Consider the following 21,864-nt stretch of genomic DNA (forward strand, 5'->3'; position numbering starts at 1 on the left):
GGCATTTTTGGTTGGAAGACATTCACTACTTATTCTCTGAATTATGTTGGCAACATTTTAGAAATACCTTGAAAAAGACTTACGACATATGTCAGCAAAAGTCCAGAGAAGGAAAGTAGAGATTGGCTGAAAGTGAGATACTACAGAACTCGAAGTCTGGCCAAAGGTGGGTCATGCACTGTCAGGTACACTAAAGAAAGCACACCGGGGGAGGCAAACTACAAACAGGATCCACATTTAGCAGCCCACAAGGAAACTGGATGTTTAATACCAAGGGAAGAGAGGTGATGGGATCCTTCAGTCCCCCTTGCAGACCTACCATTTTCATACTTTCTTGAAGCCATGATAAAATCACAAGGATTCCCACTTCGATCCATTATTTTCCGTTGGCCTTCCAAACTCCTTTCTTACCCCACTTCTCCCTTTTCCCACTTTCTCTTTTGCCCCTCTGTACATAATCTTTTGTTTTCAACCACTTTTAAGGTAATTCATCCCAGCTGGGAAACAACCCATGTCTTCTCCTTCCCTCATTCCCAAGTCCAGGCACTCAGGTCCCTCCTGAGGTCCTTGGAGCTGGGACCTTTCCCCTGAGCTCAGCAGCCCAAGCTGTGAGGCTGATCTGTTTCGTGAGTCCTCCAGTGGGTTGGCTTCTCCATGACGCCAGTCTACTCCTCTTCCTCCCCCACCCCTCCCATCCCCAAAGAAACCTAAACTCCGTGGCTTCTGAAACTGTCTTGCGTGGGTCCCAAGATCCCTGCCGAGATCCAAGATTTTCTGACCTAAGTGGGGTCGGGTCGGGAGGAGAGTACCTCTTTGCAGGCGTGAAGCTCCGGTCCCGCTCCCTGAGTCACCTGGAAGGTGGTCCCAACCCAGAGCAGCAGCCGCAGAAGCCGGAGTGTGCGCGGATCAGTTCTTCCCCTGCCCCTGGCAGAGGGATGGAGGCTGTGCCCAGGCTCAGCCATAGTGTTGTTCTGAGCGAGCGGCAGCAGCGGTTCAGGTGCTGCGGCTGCAGCTACTGCTGGAAGAAGGCGGAAAAAAAGGGGAGGGAGGTTCACAGGGGGGAGGATGCAAGGGGCTGGGCTCGCTTCAGTCACCTCCCTGCGGCTACGCCTAGGCAGCCCATCCTTCCTCCTCCCTCCTTCCTCTTCTCCTCCTCCTACCCACGTCGCCTTGGCAACCGCCTCCTCGTTCCCTCCGCGCGGGTGGGGCACCGGACCACTAGCTCCTCTGCAGCTCACCTGCCGGTCGCCATGGCAGCCGCCGCCACTGGCGCGCGCGGCGTGGGAATGCGAGTGCCCAGGGTCTGCAACCGTCCCAACAGGCGCTCACAGGGCTCGAGTAAGGAACAAGGTGGAAACAACCTCCAAGCCATCGCCACCAAATTCATTATTTCGTAGCCATCGGCTACTTATGAACACCTCTAATTTTGCAGACGTGGCGTTCTATATATACTTATTAAGCACCTCCTATGTGTGAAGCGATAGAAAAATGATTGAGATGCCGTCTCTTCTCCAGAGCTTATAGCCTGGAAGAGTGGCCCCGGCACGTGTCACCTACTCTAACGGCCTCTTCTGGAGATCTTACTTCCACCCCGCCAAATCCATCTGTGCCTTTACAACCGGCGCTATGCTAAGCCCTGAGACTCCTTTAAGCAAGGAGAGTTTGCCTTAGCCGGCAATTTTCCAAGCACGACACCTGGACTCTTCCGTCTCTTGACATCCCCATTCTCTCATCGCTTTGAGAAATCCTTTGGTTAGATGCCAGGAGGAAGGACATTTCTGGGCCACCTTTTAGGAATACTTTCTTTAACTGAGGTCTTTTGCAGAAGACCTGTTCGGCGTTTTTCACCGAAGTCTCACGAGTGCCAATCCAGGGCTCCCCGGTACACTCAGCGGCGCTTTCCCTCTGCGTTCCCAGTAGCTTCTTCCCGAGGGGCCTCCCGCGTTGGACCGCCAGGTGGCGCCATTCTCGGAGGGAATTCGCCTCAGTCATAGACGGCGGGGTAGTTGCCTGGCAACTGAAATTGGGCGTGCCAAACAATTGGGACCCCGGCTCCTCCGCGTGCAAGATTGTGAGCGGCTGCGCGGGCCTCCCGTCACCCTTAAGAGTGTCTCGCTCGACATTTTACCATGCCTCTCACCCGAGACCCTTTCCAGAATCCTACGTTGGAAAACGATGATTCCTACTTGGGAAAACTGCGGGCTTCCGAGGTACTGAGGTTTCTTGCGCAGATTCCCAGTAGGGTCGACCGCACTCTTCTTTCTGTCGGCGCGACAGGAAGAGATGGTAACTTAAAGGACTATGGTGAGGACACTGAGTCAGGTACCGGAAAAGTCTGTTCTCTGCCTTCCTCCATGTCCCATATTCAGGTCTGCCAACATTTCACAGGTGCTTTTGAGCAGAGGCAAGTGGAGTTCTAGTCCAGAGGAACAAGAGACACTCACAGCCCTAAGCAATGATTGCTATAATGGGGCTTACCCAGGCCCAGGTTCCACTTTTCTCGTAGAAGTATTTGAGATGTTTGAAGTGGTGAAAAATAAGGTGAACTAAATGGTAATCGTGGCTTAATAACAAAATCAAAGCACTCCCTTTTGTTTATTCAACATTTATTATTTACTGTATGCCGGGCACTCTGCTAAAAACTGAGGATTTATAGACACATTAGATTAGCTCCTGTTCTCAGGGAAATCTAGTATAAAAGCCAGACTGACTACAGCAACAGCAAAAGTGCTTGCACAGCAGCACATGTGTTGTGACAGTTATATGTGGTGTATCATGGGAAACAGGAGCTTAAAGGAAAGCCTCCCAGAGCAGGTGAGTTTTGACATTCAAATATGAGTCAGCTGGACCAGGGGAGGGAGGAGGTGGAATGTAAGTTAGGAGGAAGGAAACAGGAACCAGACATTCAAGGCAAAGGGAGCAGCAGGTGCACATACATGGAGAGGAGGATGAGGGTGGCCTCTTTGGGACCAAAGAGTCCAAAGTGGCTGAAGCGTTGGTGTGAAATGGAGGAGTGGAGAGAGTGGAAGCTGGAAAGGTGACCCTCCTGGGGTGGGTGTGCTGTGTACAGCATGCTAGTGAGCTGGGTTTTCATCCTGGGGAATCATCTCAGGACTGTAAGCACTGGAGTGGCATACTAGATGGGTGTTGTAGAAAGCACAAGTGGCAGTGGATTGGACAGGATGTTAGTGCGACAAGAGGGATCGGCTACGAGGCTGGTGCAGCGATCACCAGGAGGAGTAACGGATGTACAGCAGTGGTGCAGGGGATGGCGGTAAGATGCAAAGGGCAGGACTGATGGGACTTTGTGGCTGACTGGACGTGGGTTCAAGAGAGTGGATGAGTCAGGGAGAGCTTTCTGAGGGCTTACCTGATACCATTTACTGAATGAGGCATCCAGGGAAAGCAAGTTTGGGGAGAAAGATGTTGAGATCAGTTATGTAGCTGTTGCTTTCGTGGTGCCTGTGGGACATTTCCATAGAGATGAAGAGTAGGCAACCTTGTTGAGAGCTGTGGGTTGAAAATGTCTGGAAGCCACAGTATTCATCTGGTGGTTGAAGGTATAGGAGAGAATGAGCTCATCCAGTGAATGTGAGAGTCGGAAAGGCAGAGACAACCCCCCTGGAGAATACCACTAAGGGACAGAGAGAGAAAGCAGAGCCGAGAAGGAAGCTGAGAAGTAACAGCCAGAGGCAGGAGGAGAACCCGGAGGATCTGGACCCACATAGGATGGAGAGAACATTTCGCGGAATCAGAGTCGTGGTGCAGAAACCGCAGAGGTCAGAAGGTCCGGACTGGAAAGGATCCACCTGACCTAGCCACAAAGGTCGGTGGTCACCAGCAAGAGTAGTTTCAGTGGGTGCTTGAGGCAGAGGCCAGACAGCAGTGGGCAGAAGAGGGAATGGGAATGGGGAGGAAGTGGAGGTGGCAAGTGTTGACTCTTTAAGAAGGCTGGCTCGGTAGGGAAGGTCATGGAGTGGGTAGCTAGACAGTGACGAAGGAATGAGGAGACGCTGGGTACAGGGGCTGGCAGGATAGCACAGGGCCCTAAAGCACCAGGAAGGGCTGGGTTCAGGGAAGGGTGATTCTTGAATAAAAGGGACTTCCCTTTCTCTGAGATGGAAGGAAAATGGATGTGAAGATGGCACTCACGCTTGACAGGCTTGACTTTCTCAGTGAAAGACCGTCTCAGCCTTCTGCTTATAGAGGCTTATGCAGCCTTCGAGGAATGGGAAGAGAGCTGCCTGTGCTTGCATCATATGTATTTGTAGTTTTCCCATTTCCTTTTTCATCTTTCTTGGTGACAGTATACTGCCTGGTTCACATCACTCAATTAATGCCTAATTGAGCTGAGTCACACAGCACTGTGTTATATACAGGGTAGGAGGAGGGTTCCTACATCCGATAGGTTGAACGAGATTTCTACTAGGTTGTAGTTGTACTCACTGGAATTCAGTCATTGATTCAATCAATATTTCATTTTAGAACACCATGTGTTAGGTCGCTGTGCTAGGCACTGGGGATACAGTGGTGAACAGTATGGCATTTTACATGTAATGAAGAAATCAGCTGTGTGCTTTTCATATTCGTACTTGTGGGGTTTTAATTAGAGGACTGAACATCCAATGAACTTTTTGACATTCCTGCAGACACAATGACCCTTCCCTGCTTACTGAAATTTTCTCACCTGCCTAGACACTGCTCTCTCCTGATTCTCTTGTCTCTGACTGCTCCCACCGCCACCCCCATTATAATACTGTGCAGTCCTCATGAACCGCCTCTTCCTTGTTGGTCAGACGCCTTTTTGCAGGCTTCAACCACCACTTCAGGGGGATGACCCCCAGATCTCTACTACTTGTTCTGAGCTCTCCTCCAACAATTGCACACTTCCAATTTCCTACCTGTTAATTGCATTAGGATATCTTCTCTCTTCTTCAAGCTCAGGACTTCTAAACCTGAGCTCATCTTGCCTCTCTACTCCCCACCCTTCACCTCCTGTCCCACTTCACCCCTTTCCCTGTATTCCTGGCCCATTTCTGTCAGTTCTGAGATTGAAAACTTAGGAGGATCAGAAGCCTGGGAGTCTTGCCCCATTTCGTTCTTCTCTTTTAGATGTTTGCGATTCAGTTAAAATGGGATGGGATAAGGGGATGGATGTCACTGACGCTATCACATCAGCAAGGCCTCTGGTAACCAGGGGTGGGTGTGGTTTCTCTTTTGCAGAAACTGCCATATAAGAACCCAACTCACCTTGCTCAGCAACAGGAACCCTGGTGTCGACTCAGCTCAACTCCCACAATCACGTCCATGAGGCAGGCTGTTTATTTTTTTGATCCTGAGGTACCTAGCATTGAAATGCTATTTCTCCTTATATCCACTTAGGACTAATTAATATCCTTTTTGAAAGGTAGTCTGTCCCTGACTACCTTAGCATCTTTATCTTGTCCCCAATCCAAGATCCTACCAAATCTAAAACCAAATACCAACTTATCAACTTCCTCTGGGAAGTCAGAAGGCTTGGGTTTTGCTGCAGTTGATTATCTGGAGCAAATCATTCTCTCACCAGACTTCTCATTATAACCATGAACGAGGTAAGGCCCGTTAAGCTCAAGTCCAGGACAATATAGTGGTTCTCATGTCTCCAGGAGAGCTCCCCACTCCTAAGACCTAACCATGAGACAATTCTATATGGACAAGAGTTAAGAAGTCATCATGTATAGTAATTTGGTATGTAGGGAGTTGGTGGATCTCAGGCCCAGAAGGGGTTCACTCTGCTTTGGGGCAAGAGTAGAGCCCAACAGAACCCGACTAGAGCAGGTGCAAATGTGGCAAGTTAACCCTGGGGGTGGCGGGGTTGGCTTCCTCCGTAGATACCGAAGGATGATCTGGATTTCCGATTAGCAGCCTTGTACAACCACCACACAGGGACGTTCAAGAGCAAAAGTGAGACACTGATACACCAGGAGACCATTCAGGATGCCCACGGGTAAGTAGTGGAGGCGGAGCCTCTCCCTAAGGACAATGCCAGTCAAGTAATGTAAAGTGTCATCTGAGAAATAACAATCAATAGGTTCTTGCTTCTATAGATTTCTGTTATTTTTTACTTCTGTAATACAAGTTCTGTTTTTTTATTTTCTAAAATGAACAGAGATCTTCCAGGATTGTGCTCATCTGTAGCACAAAATCTTTGGTTCATTCCAGAGGGTAAAAAGGGCCTTCAGCTGCTTTACTTTATTTTTATTTTTATTTTTTTGCGGTACACGGGCCTCTCACTGTTGTGGCCTCTCCTGTTGCGGAGCACAGGCTCCGGACACGCAGGCTCAGCAGCCATGGCTCATGAACCCAGCCGCTCCGCGGCATGTGGGATCTTCGCGGACCGGGGCACGAACCCGTGTCCCCTGCATTGGCAGGCGGACTCTCAACCACTGCGCCACCAGGGAAGCCCCAGCTGCTTTATTTTTAAGGTTGCATGCAACTCTTTCCCTCCTTACCTTTCTTCTCCTGATTGATTTCACTCTCCCATGTTCTTCCCCACACCATCTTCTAGAATCAAGATCCAATTCTCTGGAGAATTTTTATCCCCTCCCCAGCCACCCGCCATCACTTCCCGAGCTAACATTAGACACTGGATCAACCCTAAGAAGGAGTCTATTCACAGCATCCAGGGATCCATAGGTAAGGGTCAGAAGACTGAGGGGTGGGAGGCAGATGGGTGGTGCAAGAGTTTTTCTAAATGGTCACAGGAATCAGGGAGTTGAGGTGATTGGCTATTAGGGAACATCAGGGATAACTGAGAGTCTGGCACATATCAGACTAAAACCAGGGTACATGCTGACTGTAGACCTAGGAAATGAATTCAGTTTTTCAGAGCCACTACCTCAGCCTTAGGTCTAGCGGACAAAAATTTTCAGCAAAGGGCAGAAACCGGGGAGTGAAAGACCTATAGCTACCTCCCATCAGTCCTCTATATGCCAGTTTCCTCAGCTGTTAGAACCTTCTCCATTGTCCCCATAAATGTGTGGGCGACAAGTTCCCAGAAAAGGCAAAGGATCTGAAATTCACAGCCCACTCCCTCTTCTCTTTTCTCCACAGTGTCCCCTCACACTGCAGCCAGCAATGGAGGGTATTCCCGAAAGAATGATGGTGGCTTCTTCTCCACCTAAGTGTTGACGGGCCCCTGGACTAATTAATCATAGTGGAACATCCTGCCGCCCACCTCCATGAAATAGATTTGTGTAAGATGAAGCCTGGAGTATCTGTTACCCATGGACTACCAGTTGCCACATGACTACTCTTAAAATATGGAAGTTTCTCAACTTCTAGAAACTAATCCTGGTGGGCATATTTGCAACTCGGAAAGTCATCTTGCTGAAAAGATACGGATATTAGGACAGAATAGCACTGTTTTTAGCAGGAGACAGGTATTCACGTTTTGTGAACTGGAGTCATTCCAACCATATCCATTCAACATGTCTTGCAAACATTTTTTTTTTTTTTTTGCGGTATGTGGGCCTCTCACTGTTGTGGCCCCTCCCGTTGCGGAGCACAGGCTCCGGACGCGCAGGCTCAGCGGCCATGGCTCACTGGGCCCAGCCGCCCCGCGGCACGTGGGATCCTCCCAGACCGGGGCACGAACCTGTGTCCCCTGCATCGGCAGGCGGACTCTCAACCACTGCGCCACCAAGGAAGCCCCTCTTGCAAACTTTTATGTGTCAGGTACTGAGCTAAGTGTTGGGAAAGCAAGAATGGACATAGTCCATTCTCTTGAGCTTACAAACACTAATTTTAGTAGCTCTTTGTGGCATTAGCACTTAGGCTGAGGTCACGCTTAACAGATTTCAGACCTTCTGGATTTAGTCATCTGCTGAGCTCTACTTTTCCATGAGGGCTCCATCTCCCTGGCTCCTTGCCATTATTCATTCTCTTAACTCTGCTACTGTCTCCTTGCCTGGGAGTAAATTCTCTTTTCTTTGCCTTGATTTGTGCTGTGATATATAGCCCCCTATTATTGGAAACAGCGTTCAACAACCTGATCCCAGGGTCTGAAGGTACCTAAAAACTGATACAGTAATGTGGTTTCTAAAATTACAAGCCACTCACAGGAGCCTGCTGTTAAAATGAGCAAGAAATGGCAGACCTTTTAGAATATTGTACGTTAAGTTCCCATTTCTAAGATTGGACAGCATATGCATTGTTGAATAAATCAGATATGAAAGGGCTTCTTCCTGGTACTCAGGTGCAGGGTCAATACCACCAAACTATTACAGCCCCTCTTCCACCGAGATACTCCAGTCGGTTCATAGTGTTCGCTGCCAAGTGGCAATATTTTCAGTTCTCTTTATTTAGAATAGCTGAAAGTGGCAGAGTGGGTGACTTTCTGGGATAATCACCTCATGTGGGTTGATACTGAACATCAAAAAATTTATTACTGCGATCCATGCATGGAGGTTTTAAATAATATAGATTCCTAGACACCCCCCCCCCCGCTAATTCTAATTCAGTAAATCCGGTGCGGGTCCCTGGAATCTGAATTCTTATAAGGTCTCCAAGTTCTCTTACAGATATATACACGTATACAGACATGCATATATACATATATCCCTTCGCGGCAGGCGCTGTATAGTGCCTTTAGACCGGGAGCACCAGTGTTGGTACCATACAAAAGAGTCATTATGACAAGTCGGGTCTAAAGAAAAAAAGGGAGGCGGCTACAAAAGGAAACTGCAGCGGGGAACAAGGCCTCCATATCCTTTCAGCTCCCGCTCCCGCGGGCGAGGCGACGGCTCATTCTACCTCCGTCCGCCAGCGCCCGGGGCCCGCAGCCGACCATTGACACGTTAGCCTCAACGCCACGGGCGGCCGTACACTGGGCCCGGGCTCAGATCAGAATCGCCTCGATAATCAGTGGCCCAGGACAAGCCCAGCCTCGTCTATCTGATCAATTCATCATTTCTGAGCGCCGGGCCTCGAAGGACCAGCTCCGGGACCTCCGGGACCGCGGCGTTGCCACCGCCTAAGGGGCCTCGCTGCACAGCGCCCCGAGGAAGGGGCTTCGCAGGAGGGGAGCTTTTCATTTCGGGTTGGTCCGGCGGGGCTGGAGTCACAACCCGATCAAATAAGATCAAGGTGTAGGCGGGGGGAGGGGCACGGGGGCGGGCGCACGCACTCGCCTTGCACGCACCACGCGCGCACTCACACATTCTCGCGTCCACTCACACACTCAGCCCGCAGGCGCCTTCCACACACCTCGCCACACTTCTGACCAACCTCACCCCATGCCGCTCTCCCTCCGGTGAAAGGGCGGAAGTACGCAAGCTCCTTTAAAGCCCTCCGCCCCTCCTCCGCCCCGGAGGGTTCTGGGAGGAACAACCGAGCACAGGCCCTCGCCGAGTGCGCACTTTCCCGCCCCCACGTGGCTCGGAGGGGAACCAAGGGCCCAGGTAAAGGCGGGACAAATTCCCACAATACTGAATCGTGATTGTCCTTGGATCGCTGTGCAGCTACACATTTATATCCATATCTGTAGTTTTTCTTTGATCTTTGATCCAAGTTCTGGATATAAGATGATTCAATCTCAAGAGACCTCTAGGTGAATGATTTCTTTCCCAGGGAGAAGGCAAATTCTGGTCATTACCAACATCAGCTTCCCTAGGAGCTCCTTCTCCCATGGGAGAAGGCAAACATCATTTTACCAAAGGGAAAGGTGAGAATAGATTACTTAAGTCCAAGGACTAGGTAGTTAGAATATAGTAACTATATATACTACTAATATACTACCTAATATACACTAGGTAGTAGTATAAGTAAAGGTAGGAAGACATATCCCTGTCCCCACAGAGCCCTCTTGCTACCTAGAACTTGCTGTCGCAGTCATATTGCTGAATCTTCATTTACTTTCATATCCGCTAAAATAAATCTTTCAAGAATGAGTGTAAGAAAAAAAAAAAGGAACAATTATGTAAGTTAGAATTAGCTCCTTTCACATCACAAAGCACAATTTGAATGTCTCAGTTCCTTCTTTTTCCTTTTTCAAGAAATACATATGTGAGGGGGGAAAACAAATCAGAATTTTGTTATCATTTGTACTTGTGCCAGTCCCACCATGTACTTGGAATAAACAAATTGGGGAAAAGTGTCCATTGTATGTACCAGAAGCCCAAGGATTTTCTAGGTATGTGGCTGGGTAACCTGATAACCTCATTTCACTGAAGAAGTTTATGGCTTGTAATGGCAGTTGATACTTTTAATAGCAGTAGTAGGGTTGGAGAATGTTATCTACATTGTTTAATACACCTCAAAATGTATATATATATATATATATATATATATATATATATATATATAAAATTAGTTCCCTCAAAGGAGAAAGCTATACCCTCATAGATTCTGAACTATATCATACATATATCATACATTCAGTGACCATCACAAGGGCTTAACAGGATTGATGATATTCACTAATATAAACTAAAAAGGTATACTATGGGCAGAACCCAGGGGAATATTGAACAAAGTTCAATAATTCAGCATGCATGTGACAAAATGGACAAAAACAGTAGGGAAAGAAACTTTATTTTCAAGGATTTGTGCAGACAATGGTGAATAAAAAGTCTTATTTCAACTATAAAAAGCTGACTTCATTCCACCCTGGCATACAGGGTTTATGGTGACGCCAGTTTGAATCTGAGGCAATACTGCTATCCCCCTTCTTCCACCCCTAAAAGACTCCCTTAGAGGAACAACTTCCTACAATTTTCAGTCAAAAATATATGACACATCAACCAAAGTGATGAATTAAACAAGTTTCTGCTTATCTAAAGTCAAGAAATGAAATAAGCTGTGTATTTGTTTCTTGCTGTAAATTACCTTCAGTGTACTTTTTGGTACATTCTCATATGAAAACATCTCAAAATATAACAGTTCAAGAGCTTAGGTCAAGATGACCCACCCAGGAGGCTGTAAAAATTGATCTGAACTGTGAAATGGGACTAGTTTAAAATATGAAGAAGCTCTAAACACCAAGCTTAGAGATATTAGCCCTATTAGGAAACAAAAGTCATTAAAGCTACAAAATAACAAGTGCAAAACATGCTGAACCTGTATTTCCAGAGAGTGACATTCCCGTTGGCCAACAGGTTCCAAACTCACACCCACAAGGTGTAACTCTTCTTTCTGTTCCACTAGCTTTCCTTTCTCTTGTGTGAAAGATCCTCAGAAATGACTATGAATCATTGAAATTTACCCTGTGGACCAATTCCGGAAGAGACAACAGCCATAACTCTGAGATGATTAGACATGTAGTGTCTACTTGATGACTTTCTATACTTCTAGGAACCATCAAAGCACTAAACTGAATGTTTCAGAACCTAAACCTCCTAGCAGCTTTTGTTCTTTTGGAGTAAGACAAAAGACAATTTACTGCCACACTGGGGTCAACCACAGCCAACTTGTCCACAGTCAAGTTTACTTTAGTGAATAATTCCACTGGTAGACCTATGTCTCTGCTTGCTCTTTACAATAATTTAATTTTAGACCAATTCTTTTTTTTTTTTTTAATAGAGAAGTTCTAGGCTTCAGAAATGCAACAGTTGATCCTTTTGCAGATAAAAGGAGGAGGGAATGGAGAAGTCTTCACTTCAAACGTAGAGTCATCTAAAATGATTTGTTCAGGAGTTCCCATACTCCATGGAAAAGCCCATCAATCTCAATTGCGAACCTCTGCTTTCCTTTACTTTAGAAAACACTCTCATTTTATTCATGGATTCTATGAACTGTCCAAACATGCCTATGAATGCCATCAACTTCTCTCATTCAAATTTCCCATGTTCTTATAATTTCCAAGAGACAGCTAAATACTACAATATGAAGAAAATTAAAAGTGGGCCAAGAAACACAAGTAATCGACTGAAAATTGCCATAACCCAGATTTAAACAAAGAATAAGTTTGTATGTTGGTTAACATGACAGAACTTCCATCTAACATCACAATAAATTCTAGATGACTTTACTAGTATATGAATTAATATACTAGATTTATTTATTTCTTCTGCCCCAACTGCAAATTATTTCTTCAATAGTTTCTCTTTCCCCTAGTGGTGGCATTTAAAACTGAGTAACAGTATTTAGCACTCAGTAATTTAGAAAATATTTAAAAAGCTTTAGGAAAATAGCAACAGTTTCAATATACCATTTGAGGGGGTGAAGTTTCCTTTTGGGAATACTGGTGAATAGAACATTGTTTCTTGTCTAAGTTACTCCTTTCTGGTCTCACCACAGACAATTTCCAAATCTTATGTAGGCCCAGATTCTCTTGGCAAAACTCTCTGGCTACCAGCACACAGCACAGCTATTTCGTCTGTTCTCTTTTTGCAACGAGGATCATGCCTCTCTCTTATGTTCCCAGATGGGTATATGAAAGATAAATTTCCAAAGCCAAAAAATTCCTTGGCATTGTTTAACTCCTATTTCCCACCCAGCCTCCCCACCCCAGCCTCCCAGCCCCCTGCAATTTGCCAAATCCAAATCAAACACTAAAAAAAAAGTCAAGTCTTGAAAATTATCTCTCCTTCCAAGAAGTTTGAATACAGCTTATATCCTCCCCTAATGAGCCTCAGTGTGAAAAGTTCCTGGTGAGGGGCTGAAGCACAAAATAGGTGACAGATTTTTAAGCAGGAGGTATGTAATCGTATCACTGAGGGGTGTAATTCATCTGGACATTATATGCTCTCTGCTGAGGACTGATTTACACACAGGTCAAAGGAAGCTGGCTTTCCGTAGTCCCCTGAAGCATAAATAATGTTTGTAACCACGAGGAGTTTTCCCCACATAAGGTAGGGGCAGATGCTGTGGTGTCATCCTGGGGACTTTGATGATTTTAGCTGAACTCTCCTACGCTGGGCCCAGGATCCTGACAGGCTCTTCACCTTCGTCCCCTTGGTTGGCAGTTGATGAAATGGATGCTTTGGAATTCATTTTATAAACAGGACGTAGAAGGCCATTACAACGCAGGCGATTGCTACAGCAGCATGCAGCCTAGTTCCAATCACAGCAGCTAGCAGGAAAAAATAAAACGAGAAAAGAAGTCAAACCCTGCCCCTCATATAAGTCCTCACTTTCAAGATTTGAAATCTCTACTCACAGACGACAAGACCTATCAAGGGTCTCAAGAACCCACCCAGGAATGTATTTAAATACTACCCTTAAGCCCTAGGTTCTAGATGAATATACTGTTAGTTTATATTTTGCCTTATTTTGAAAAAAGATCTAGGTAAGTAGGATTCCAGATGAAGATGCCCAAAATAAAAAGTAAAAAAGCATCTGAGTTAATAAAATCAACACTTAAAAGAGACTCCAATAAATTCTTTCCAGAAATTCAGAAAAAAAATTTTCACTGGGAAAATATTCCTTCCAACAACTCTAGTCCAATTAAAATTGTTTAATTTATATAGTTTTACTCCATGGAGAATACTAAAATTACCTTGGAGCTAAAATAAACAATTATGTAAAAGTTGAACCACATACAATTCCAGCCTATCCCACCCCCACCTTGCAGCACCTCACTGTCCAGAGATGGCAATCTCCTCTCCCTGAACAGATATGATCTTACCTTTGTAAAACACACCCCAAACTCCCTTCTTCTCTGAGAGCAGCCAGCTTTTGAGACGAGGTACTTTCTTGAAGTAGGCACAGGTGCAAACAAAGAGCAAACCAAACACCAGAATCCCATCCAAGGAGTACACTGTTACAGAAAGAGAAAAAAACTTTTGGTGCTAATCCAGTTTGGGACAGGTGATCCCCCTGGAGAACAGAATGTGATAAAATATCAAGATGATAATCTCAACTGCAGTGCCAGCCCTGACAAGAGGAAGCCAAGGTCCTGGGACTAACAAGGTTACCTTTCTGTTCCCCCAAATCACTTGTAGACAACCCCCTTACAAAGATTTCACTGCCCCCTTCCCTCTTCTTTCAAGAAGTATCAATTCTGAAAAGAGTGCAACACTTTATGTGGAATCAGCCTACAAGGAATGGCCAGTGTTGGCATTAGGTTGAGAGAGGCATAAGAATCCTTCGAGCCTGAGCTGAGAGAATGAAACATGTTCTTCCTATAAATCACTCATGTGATAAAGGAGAGGTAGATATTTGGCCAAGTCTCTCAGATCTGCATCTGTTGGTGAAGAATATGTTAAGGCAAAAGTAAAGCTTAATGGAAATTGCAAGAGTTAGAATCCATATGACTACAATTTTCCTATGCTTATCTTACACTTCACGCATGATACTCTACTTACAAACCAAATTTCTGCCTGAGTTAACAGATTCTTGAAAACAAACAAGCAATAAAAGATCTGAGGCTTCGACAAGGTGGAACAATTGTGGGGGAAAAAAGCTTTGAACAATTAGCTGTATTTCTTACACTTGTAAACCAAGCTATGTCTTGTAAGCGCAAAGAATCACCTAAGTAGAAAAAAAAATCAGACCACAAAAGGGGAAAGGATGACTAAAACTTATTTATTAATTACTATGTGTCCAACTGCTCTCTTATTTCTCAGTTCAGATTATTTCTTCCTCCGGGTGATGTCCCTTCTTGTACTGTGCCTACTAACCTCAGACCTCTGACTGCCCAGGAAGCTCCAAAAGGATATTTTACACAACTGGCATCTGCCAGTTCTGGGTCACTCCATCTCCCTCTCTCCCTCCAGTAAATCTATCTCACAACTAGATGTCACACAGGAAAGGGTCCAGTAAATTAACACATACACCAAGTTTTATGATGAACAATACGTGCTAGTCTTTTCTCCCGTAAGTTTTTGCAAAGCCAAAAGTCACAAGGAAATGAAATTTGAAACTTTAGTACCAGGCTTATGAAGAAGGTACTTTTGAGAAATGCTGTTCTATGCCCTTCAAATCATACTACCTAAGAGGTCTTGTCATCTTTTTTCCTGTAAGATCGACTCTAAAGACCACAAAGTCATCATTTCCTGCCCTTTCCTGGAATTCAGAAATCATGTCCATAAAGTGTTTGAAGACGCCTGGAAAATTAGATCAGATAAACAGGGTGGCAACTGCCACATCTTTAGAAAAGGCAGTGTCTAAATCCAACCCCTGTAACACTAGCCACGGTCTCCAGATGGGATCGCCCAGGCAAGACTTCAGAATCAAATACGAGAAAGCTTCCCGACATTTTAACAAAACAGGAGAACTTTTTTTTTTAGGATCTACATTCACCCCCGCCCCCCTAAAAGTATGGGGTTTAAAATCCTGTGTGATTTATCGGTCATCCCAACGAGCCTACTATCCAAAAGTTTGAGAACACAGAGGGCTGTGAGGAGGATCCTCTCTTTCCTGGTGCTAAAGCAATAGTTCAACCGGGACTGGCCTCGCGAAGTGGCTTGTAAGGGTCAGAACGAACTTCTAGGAAGGGAGAAGAGCACAGTGTGGGAACCAACAACTACGGGTGTGGGCACAAGAGGCACTGGGGGTTCTATACGGTCACGGAACGGGGGAACCCCCGGAGGAGTATAGGGGACAGGAGTTGGGGCACCGAGAGGCCAAAGGGGGACTGGGCTGGGAGGGGGCGGGGAGAACGGCCACGTCAGTCCCGGCTCCGCCCGCCAGGTTTCCACTCGTACTGCACTCCCATCCTCGGCTCTGGTCATTAGTTCTCACCGTTCGTCATGGCGGCTGGGCCCGGGCCTGGAGTTGGGGTCCGGGGTCAGCGGTGATAGCGGCAAAGGCGGGGGAACCCAGCTCCCGCTTGACACTTCCCGATCCGGGCCGCGGCGACGGGCAGGCGCCGTAGTACGCAGGTGCAAGGGCAGAGAGACGAGCGCAGAACGCAATCAGGCGTGGCTAGCAGATTGCCGAGCTAGGGACCTGCGTGGGTGGAGCTCGCGTGAGTAGGTGTGTGTAAGAAAAAAGCTAAGAAAGCTATCCGGGAGGCTTCCTACGTGGCCATGGTAACCAATCTTTTCTGGGTGCCCCTTTAGTTAGTGTTGGGGTGTAACCTGACCTGCTCGAGTTGTGTTTGAAAAGGTAAAGGCTTGCAATTTTGTTTTTTTTAAAAATAAATTTATTTTATTTATTTATGGCTGGTTGGGTCTTCGTTGCTCTGCACAGGCTTTCTCTAGTTGTGGTGAATGGGGGCTACTCTTCGCTGCAGTGCGTGGGCTTCTCATTGCGGTGGCTTCTCTTGCTGTGGAGCACAGGCTCTAGGCACACGGGCTTCAGTAGTTGTGGCACACAGGCTCAGTAGTTGTTGAGCATGGGCTTAGTTGCTCCGCGCGCGGCATGTGGGATCTTCCCGGACCAGGGCTCGAACCCATGTCCTCTGCATTGGCAGGCAGATTCTTAACCACTGCGCCACCAGTGAAGTCCAAGGCTTGCAGTTTTGCACTTTGTTTTCCGCTATGGCGGCTGCTCTGTTTGTGTGTGTGCGTTTGGTGTGTCTGTAAGGAGCAGCCCACCTGCAACAGAGGCCTCCGTCTCAAGCTTCCACGTAAGAGAACCCGGACAATAGGGGTCTAGAGGCCGTCCCTGCGGCCTCCGGAACCGCAGCGGATCTTTCTTACTCCTTATGGAAATCTGGATAGTGAGTCTGTGTCTGAACTTTCAAATGAAATTAGGAACACTGTAACAAAAACAAGTTGCAAATTTCATATGCTAAAGCTACACGTTGTCGGGAAACGCTTAGGTAATTGCCTATTTGTATGAATTTTTCTTTAAACTATCAGGATAGTCTCAATTGGCTCCTGTATTTAGTTAAAGTGGAGTCACCTCGGCCACTTTAACTAGGAAACGGCGATATTGGGACAGCCCTTCTCACAACACTTTCACAGCTTGACGATACTTTCAGTTTAATGGTGGCCCAGGATGGAGGAGACAAAGCCGCAGATCCCATTTTGTACATTGAAATTCTTAATTGCACACAGCTTGACCTGCTTTATTAGAGTCCGGGCTAAAGTGCAACTGAGTTGTCCGAGGCTGAAACTAAAGTTACTAGTCCGCAGTTGTTGTCAGGTCCTAAAGGGACCCTCTGCCCCTCTTGCTATAGTGCCATCTGCTGGCTGTGGCCTGCTTGGTTACGCAGAAGAAAAGCTACCAAAGCCTCCTAGGAGCTGGAGTAGAAAGGCAAGCCAACAAAAGTCTGATGCAGGACAGACTCCTTGTGAAAATGTGCTTAAATGCAGAAACAAACAAAAAACCAGGGAAGACATACAGGACAAAATAAGACAAAGCAAATAAATGTGTGCAAATACATACACAGACGAATCTCCCTGCCCAAAAGAACTGCTAAGGACTACTCAAAAAAAAAACAAGACAATAAAAAATCCCTAATTGTCTTTGCCTTTGAACTTTTCATCAATAGTTATCTAAAACAGTATCAGCACTAGTATCATCACTGGCAACTGTTAGTTCCCTGCACCGAAGCTGGATAAAAGCCCCAAGATACTCTAACCAGGTCCTAAACAAATTCATGTTCCCTAATTTAGACCGAATCATGTAGCTCATCTTCATCTAAAAAAATTCTCCTTTCTTACATACTATGGAACTGTGCTATCCTCCCTGACCCGCACTTCGTTGTTCTCTTTACCCAGGCTCTTTTTCCACGTAAACATAGACGTTCCTAAGATACCCTCACCCACTTTTTCTCATTATTAACCGTTACTTGGTGACCTATCATGTCCCCTGGCTTCAACTACCACCTCTACGAAGAGTTTTGTTTTGGTTTTGTTTTTGGCGAAGTGGCCGAGCCCTCCGCAGTGAAAGGGCAGAGTCCTAACCACTGGACCGCCAGGGAATTCCCCGTGCAGAGGTCTTAAGTTGATGTCCTACCCAAGCTCCAGTCCTACTTTCCTAGCAGATGTTCTTCTGACATTTGAAATGTTTAAAACAAAACTCACCCCCTTCTGATTTCCCTGTTTCTATGGTTAATAGTCCTTTTCCCCTAATCACTGAATTTAGAATTTGTAAATTACCTTCGAATCGATTAACTCCTTTTTTTCCAAAATGTTGTTCCAATTGCCCCCTTTTCATTTCTACATCCATCACTTTAGTAATTTTACCATTTCAGTCTTCAAGCATCAATTAAATCCTCACAACAGTGAAAACTTATTCTTTTAAACTGAATTATGCCTCAATTTATTCATTGTTTTATTTCTTCTATTTTTTGGTTGCATTGGGTATTCGTTGCTGCGTGGGGGCTTTTCTCTCTAGTTGCAGTGAGGGGGGGTGGCGACTCTGTTGCAGTATGTGGCCTTCTCATTGCGGTGGCTTCTCGTTGCAGAGCACGGGCTCTAGAGCACAGGCTCTAGAGCACAGGCTCAGTAGCTGTGGCTTGCGAGCTTAGTTGCTCTGCAGCATGTGGTATCTTCCCAGACCAGGGATCGAACTGGTGTCCCCTGCATTGGCAGGTGGATTCTTTTTTTTTTTTTTTTGCGGTACGCGGGCCTCTCACTGTTGTGGCCTCTCCCATTGCAGAGCACAGGCTCCGGACGCGCAGGCTCAGCGGCCATGGCTCACGGGCCCAGCCGCTCTGCTGCATGTGGGATCTTCCCGGACCGGGGCACGAACCCGTGTCCCCTGCATCGGCAGGCGGACTCCCAACCACTGGCAGGTGGATTCTTAACCACTGCGCCACCGGGGAAGTCCAGTGAAAACTTACTTTTCTATAACATTTTTACTTTGTAAAATGAACACACCTTGTCATAATATCTTATTTAATCCTTACAACTGCCTTATCACCCCTATTTTAGAGGTAATCTAAGGTTTAGGGTAAGGACTAACCAGTATCAGACTTGAACAATAATTCTGGTCTTCTGAACTCAGAACTAAAACATTTTGCTCCAGACCACAACTGCTGTTTCCTTTAACAGCAGCGACTGTCTGCTGAACATATGTTTAACTCCTTACCCTGCTATTCAAGGCCTTCCAGCAGAATTTTTCACTGTTCCCATAGGCAGACTTCAAGCTTCAGCTGCGAAAACACTGTTCAGTGTTCTTCAAATGTACTCTTTACTTTCACATTTTGCTCATGCCCTCCTCTTTTGGAGATAACTTTGTCTCCTCGTCTTTTCACTGGATGGAAACCACTCCAATTGTGTCATGCTCTGAAAGATAAGTCTTTCGTCCCCTGTCACTCTCGGAGTTTAAGAATAAAGATATCACAGTTGAAGAACTGGGAAGAGTAATTAATTGTCTACTTATTATTTCAAAGGACAGTGATAGTCCACAGTATCTTACTGTTTCTTCTTTTTCCATGTGTCTATCTCTCTTTCTTCTTCCTACTCTTTCTTCCCATTCTTACATTTATTTCCTTCCTTCTTTCTCCTTCCACCATATTTTTTCATTTCCAGGTTTTAAAAAGTATTTTACCAGGAATTCCCTGGCGGTCCAGTGGTTAGGACTCTGCGCTTTCACCGCCAAGGGCGAGGGGAGCCGGGTGCCGTGGCCAAAAAAAAAAAATTTTTTTTTTACCTTTTTTATTGATTAAAGTGAATCTCACCAGATTTTTATTTCAAAATTAGTTATACCAAGAATTTCATATTTTTTAAAATTATATTTTGCTTTCTTTCTGTAAAATTGAGTCATAATGGTTGCTCCTTTGTAGGGTTGTTGAAGGATTAAATAAATTACTATTTACAACAATATCTGGCATGAAGTAAGTGCTCCATAAATCTTAGCTATCACTGTTGTTGTTCATTTGTTTAAAAAATATTTACACACTTTGCTAAATTTTGCAGGCGTAGAGGCAAAAAACGAGTCCCTGACCTCAGGGTACAAACTATATTGGGGAAGATAGATGAATAAACACATTTTAGTAGAGCACAGGCATTGTATGTGTAAAGACATTATCTTTGATCTTCACAACTGTTTTGCAGAATGGTTTTTTGGTGAGAAATCTGAGGCTCAAAGAAGGCACATGGGTGAGATCACAGAGCTAGTCTGTCTGGCTTCAAAGCTCCCTTCCCCTTGTTATCACACTGCCTCAAATTAGGATTCTGTCCATTGATATTGATCTTTGACGATTTTGTTCCAAGCATTAGTGTTTCTGTTGTCCTGAAAAGCCCCAAAGCCTCACGCCAAAGCCTGGGTCACTGTCTCTCACAGCCCAAATGCAAGGGATAAATAGAGCCCCACTGCATGGGGACTCAATTCAGACAGTCCTTCCTCAGTTCATTTCAGCCTCCACTGGAGGACGGGCAGTTGTTGCCAAACGCCTGTCAGTGAAGAACAGTTGCCCGTTTGTTAGGGTTGTTGCAGTCCCTGTGGCAAACACTAATCAGTCATGGGGACCATGACTATGGGATTGTGGTTTAACCAAAGAGTAAGTTCAGTCCCAAAGGCACAGCTTGCAACAATAGCTTCATTGAATTACAACATATTTGAAAAGGGATGTCAAACAAGCATTAATTTATGCTACAAATATTTGTTCCGGGAGTCTGAGGAATGTGCTAGCCTTTGGGAGCTCAAAGGTGAATAAGAAACAGACTCTTTTCTTAGTAAGTTTTAAGATTTAGTGTACGAGACAAGCTGTGTGTATAAGTAATCAGAAAATACATTAGAAAGAAGTGTTGAAGGAAAATGAAAAGTAAGTGCTGGTGGGAGTGTAAGAGAGAAAGTGCTTTCAGCTGGAGCACTCAGGGAAGGCTTGATGGAGGGGCAGACATTGTAGCTGGGCCTGAAAGGCATGTAGCATTTCAACAGAAAAGAAAGGTATCCTAGTGGGAAAGGAGTAGTGTCACCATAGGCTTGAAGATGGTATAAGTTTGGGGCACAGCCCACTTTCCCCTTCCTCTTTCACTGCCTAACTCCATTCATCTCTCAGGTCTCAGCTCAAATGTTATTTGCACAAGGAAGTCTTCTCTGACCTTCTTGGGTCCCCTTTCCCCATCATAATCTTCCAAAGCATACAATATCTATTTTATTCATGTCTCCCTGCTACATTGTAAGGTTCATGAACCCTGAACTGTGTATTTATGTTATCATTTTATCAACAGTCCCATAGTAAGTGCTGTTCAGGTGCTTGATAAATATTTGTTGCATGAATAATTGAAAGCTGAAAAGTAACTTATTGTAGTAGGTATTTATTGAGAAAAATCCATATATAAGTGGACCTACACAGTTCAAACCTATGTTGTTCAAGAGTCAACTGTATATTCTTCCCTTCCTCCTCCCTCACTTCCTCTTCATTTTTCTTCTTTTATCTTTTTCTGCCTCTTGGACCATTTCTTCTCTCTCTGTCCCGTGATGTACTGTTTCTGAGGATCTGCCCGTTGCCTCCCTTCTCTCACTTTTGTTTCTGTGCAGCGTTTAAACTATTGTCCCCGCGTTGATGTCTCCCATGCCATTTTCTCTAGTCCTGATTTCTCTGGATTTCCAGACCTGCACCTCCATCTGTCTACAGGACACCTCTAGACTCTCACACTCAGACTGAACTCATTTCCTTCCCTCCCCAGTTGCTTTTCCATTTTACTTTCCAATTCATATTAATAGCATTCCATCTGGATATAAACCTCTCTCTCCATAGCTCTCAGATTCATTCAGACACAAAGTCCTGTGATTTCTGCTCCTAAAATTCCTTCGTCTTAATTCATGTTCTAATCAGCTCTCATCTTAGGTGGTCTCCCTGCTGAAGTGATTTTTTATTTTAAAGATGGGTCATGTGACTCTTCTGCTTAAAGACCTCCCAGGCACTCTGCACTTTGAATGAAGTTCAGTCTCTGAAGAGAATATTCAAGGCCTTTCACAAACTCAAACTCCAGTTTCATTCCAGCCTCATTTTCTGCATCTCCACCCAACAAACTTGACTCTGGAAACCCACCTGAAACATCCTCTAGAAGCACACCGTGACTTTTCACTCTCTGGGCT

General features: G+C 45.5%; 3 protein-coding genes and 1 non-coding gene across 5 annotated transcripts in view; 1 reads left to right on the top strand and 3 right to left on the bottom strand.

Annotated features, from left to right (window-relative positions):
• The window catches only part of ELAPOR1 (endosome-lysosome associated apoptosis and autophagy regulator 1), a 74,250-nt gene extending 72,134 nt beyond the window's left edge, over positions 1-2,116 (bottom strand). The window contains exon 1 of one of the 2 annotated variants that reach the window (XM_022584164.3): positions 810-2,113. In XM_022584164.3, coding sequence (XP_022439872.3) covers positions 810-962 — 153 coding nt within the window. In that variant the 5' untranslated portion in view covers positions 963-2,113. Of the gene's footprint in view, positions 1-809 lie in introns of both variants that reach the window. The other variant, XM_089918541.1, reaches the window with a different exon arrangement.
• Positions 1,741-8,481, top strand: CFAP276 (cilia and flagella associated protein 276). Its single transcript, XM_022584166.2, has 5 exons — positions 1,741-2,210; positions 5,224-5,340; positions 5,871-5,986; positions 6,548-6,675; positions 7,093-8,481. Exons 1-5 carry the CDS (start codon positions 2,130-2,132, stop codon positions 7,161-7,163), a joined length of 513 nt encoding a protein of 170 aa, XP_022439874.1. The 5' UTR covers positions 1,741-2,129; the 3' UTR covers positions 7,164-8,481.
• A 397-nt stretch (positions 8,482-8,878) lies between these two features.
• Positions 8,879-9,298, bottom strand: LOC115801865 (small Cajal body-specific RNA 2). Its single transcript, XR_004022228.2, has one exon.
• On the bottom strand, positions 9,132-15,791 carry TMEM167B (transmembrane protein 167B). Its single transcript, XM_022584169.2, has 3 exons — positions 15,664-15,791; positions 13,607-13,738; positions 9,132-13,051 (listed from the first exon to the last, which is right to left on the bottom strand). Exons 1-3 carry the CDS (start codon positions 15,671-15,673, stop codon positions 12,969-12,971), a joined length of 225 nt encoding a protein of 74 aa, XP_022439877.1. The 5' UTR covers positions 15,674-15,791; the 3' UTR covers positions 9,132-12,968.
• Positions 15,792-21,864: the final 6,073 nt, after the last annotated feature.

Source organism: Delphinapterus leucas, chromosome 1 (genome assembly GCF_059928025.1).
Source record: "Delphinapterus leucas isolate spDelLeu-1000000601 "Yukka" chromosome 1, BTC_Dleu_Yukka2, whole genome shotgun sequence".
NCBI classification, from domain to species: Eukaryota; Metazoa; Chordata; class Mammalia; order Artiodactyla; family Monodontidae; genus Delphinapterus; species Delphinapterus leucas.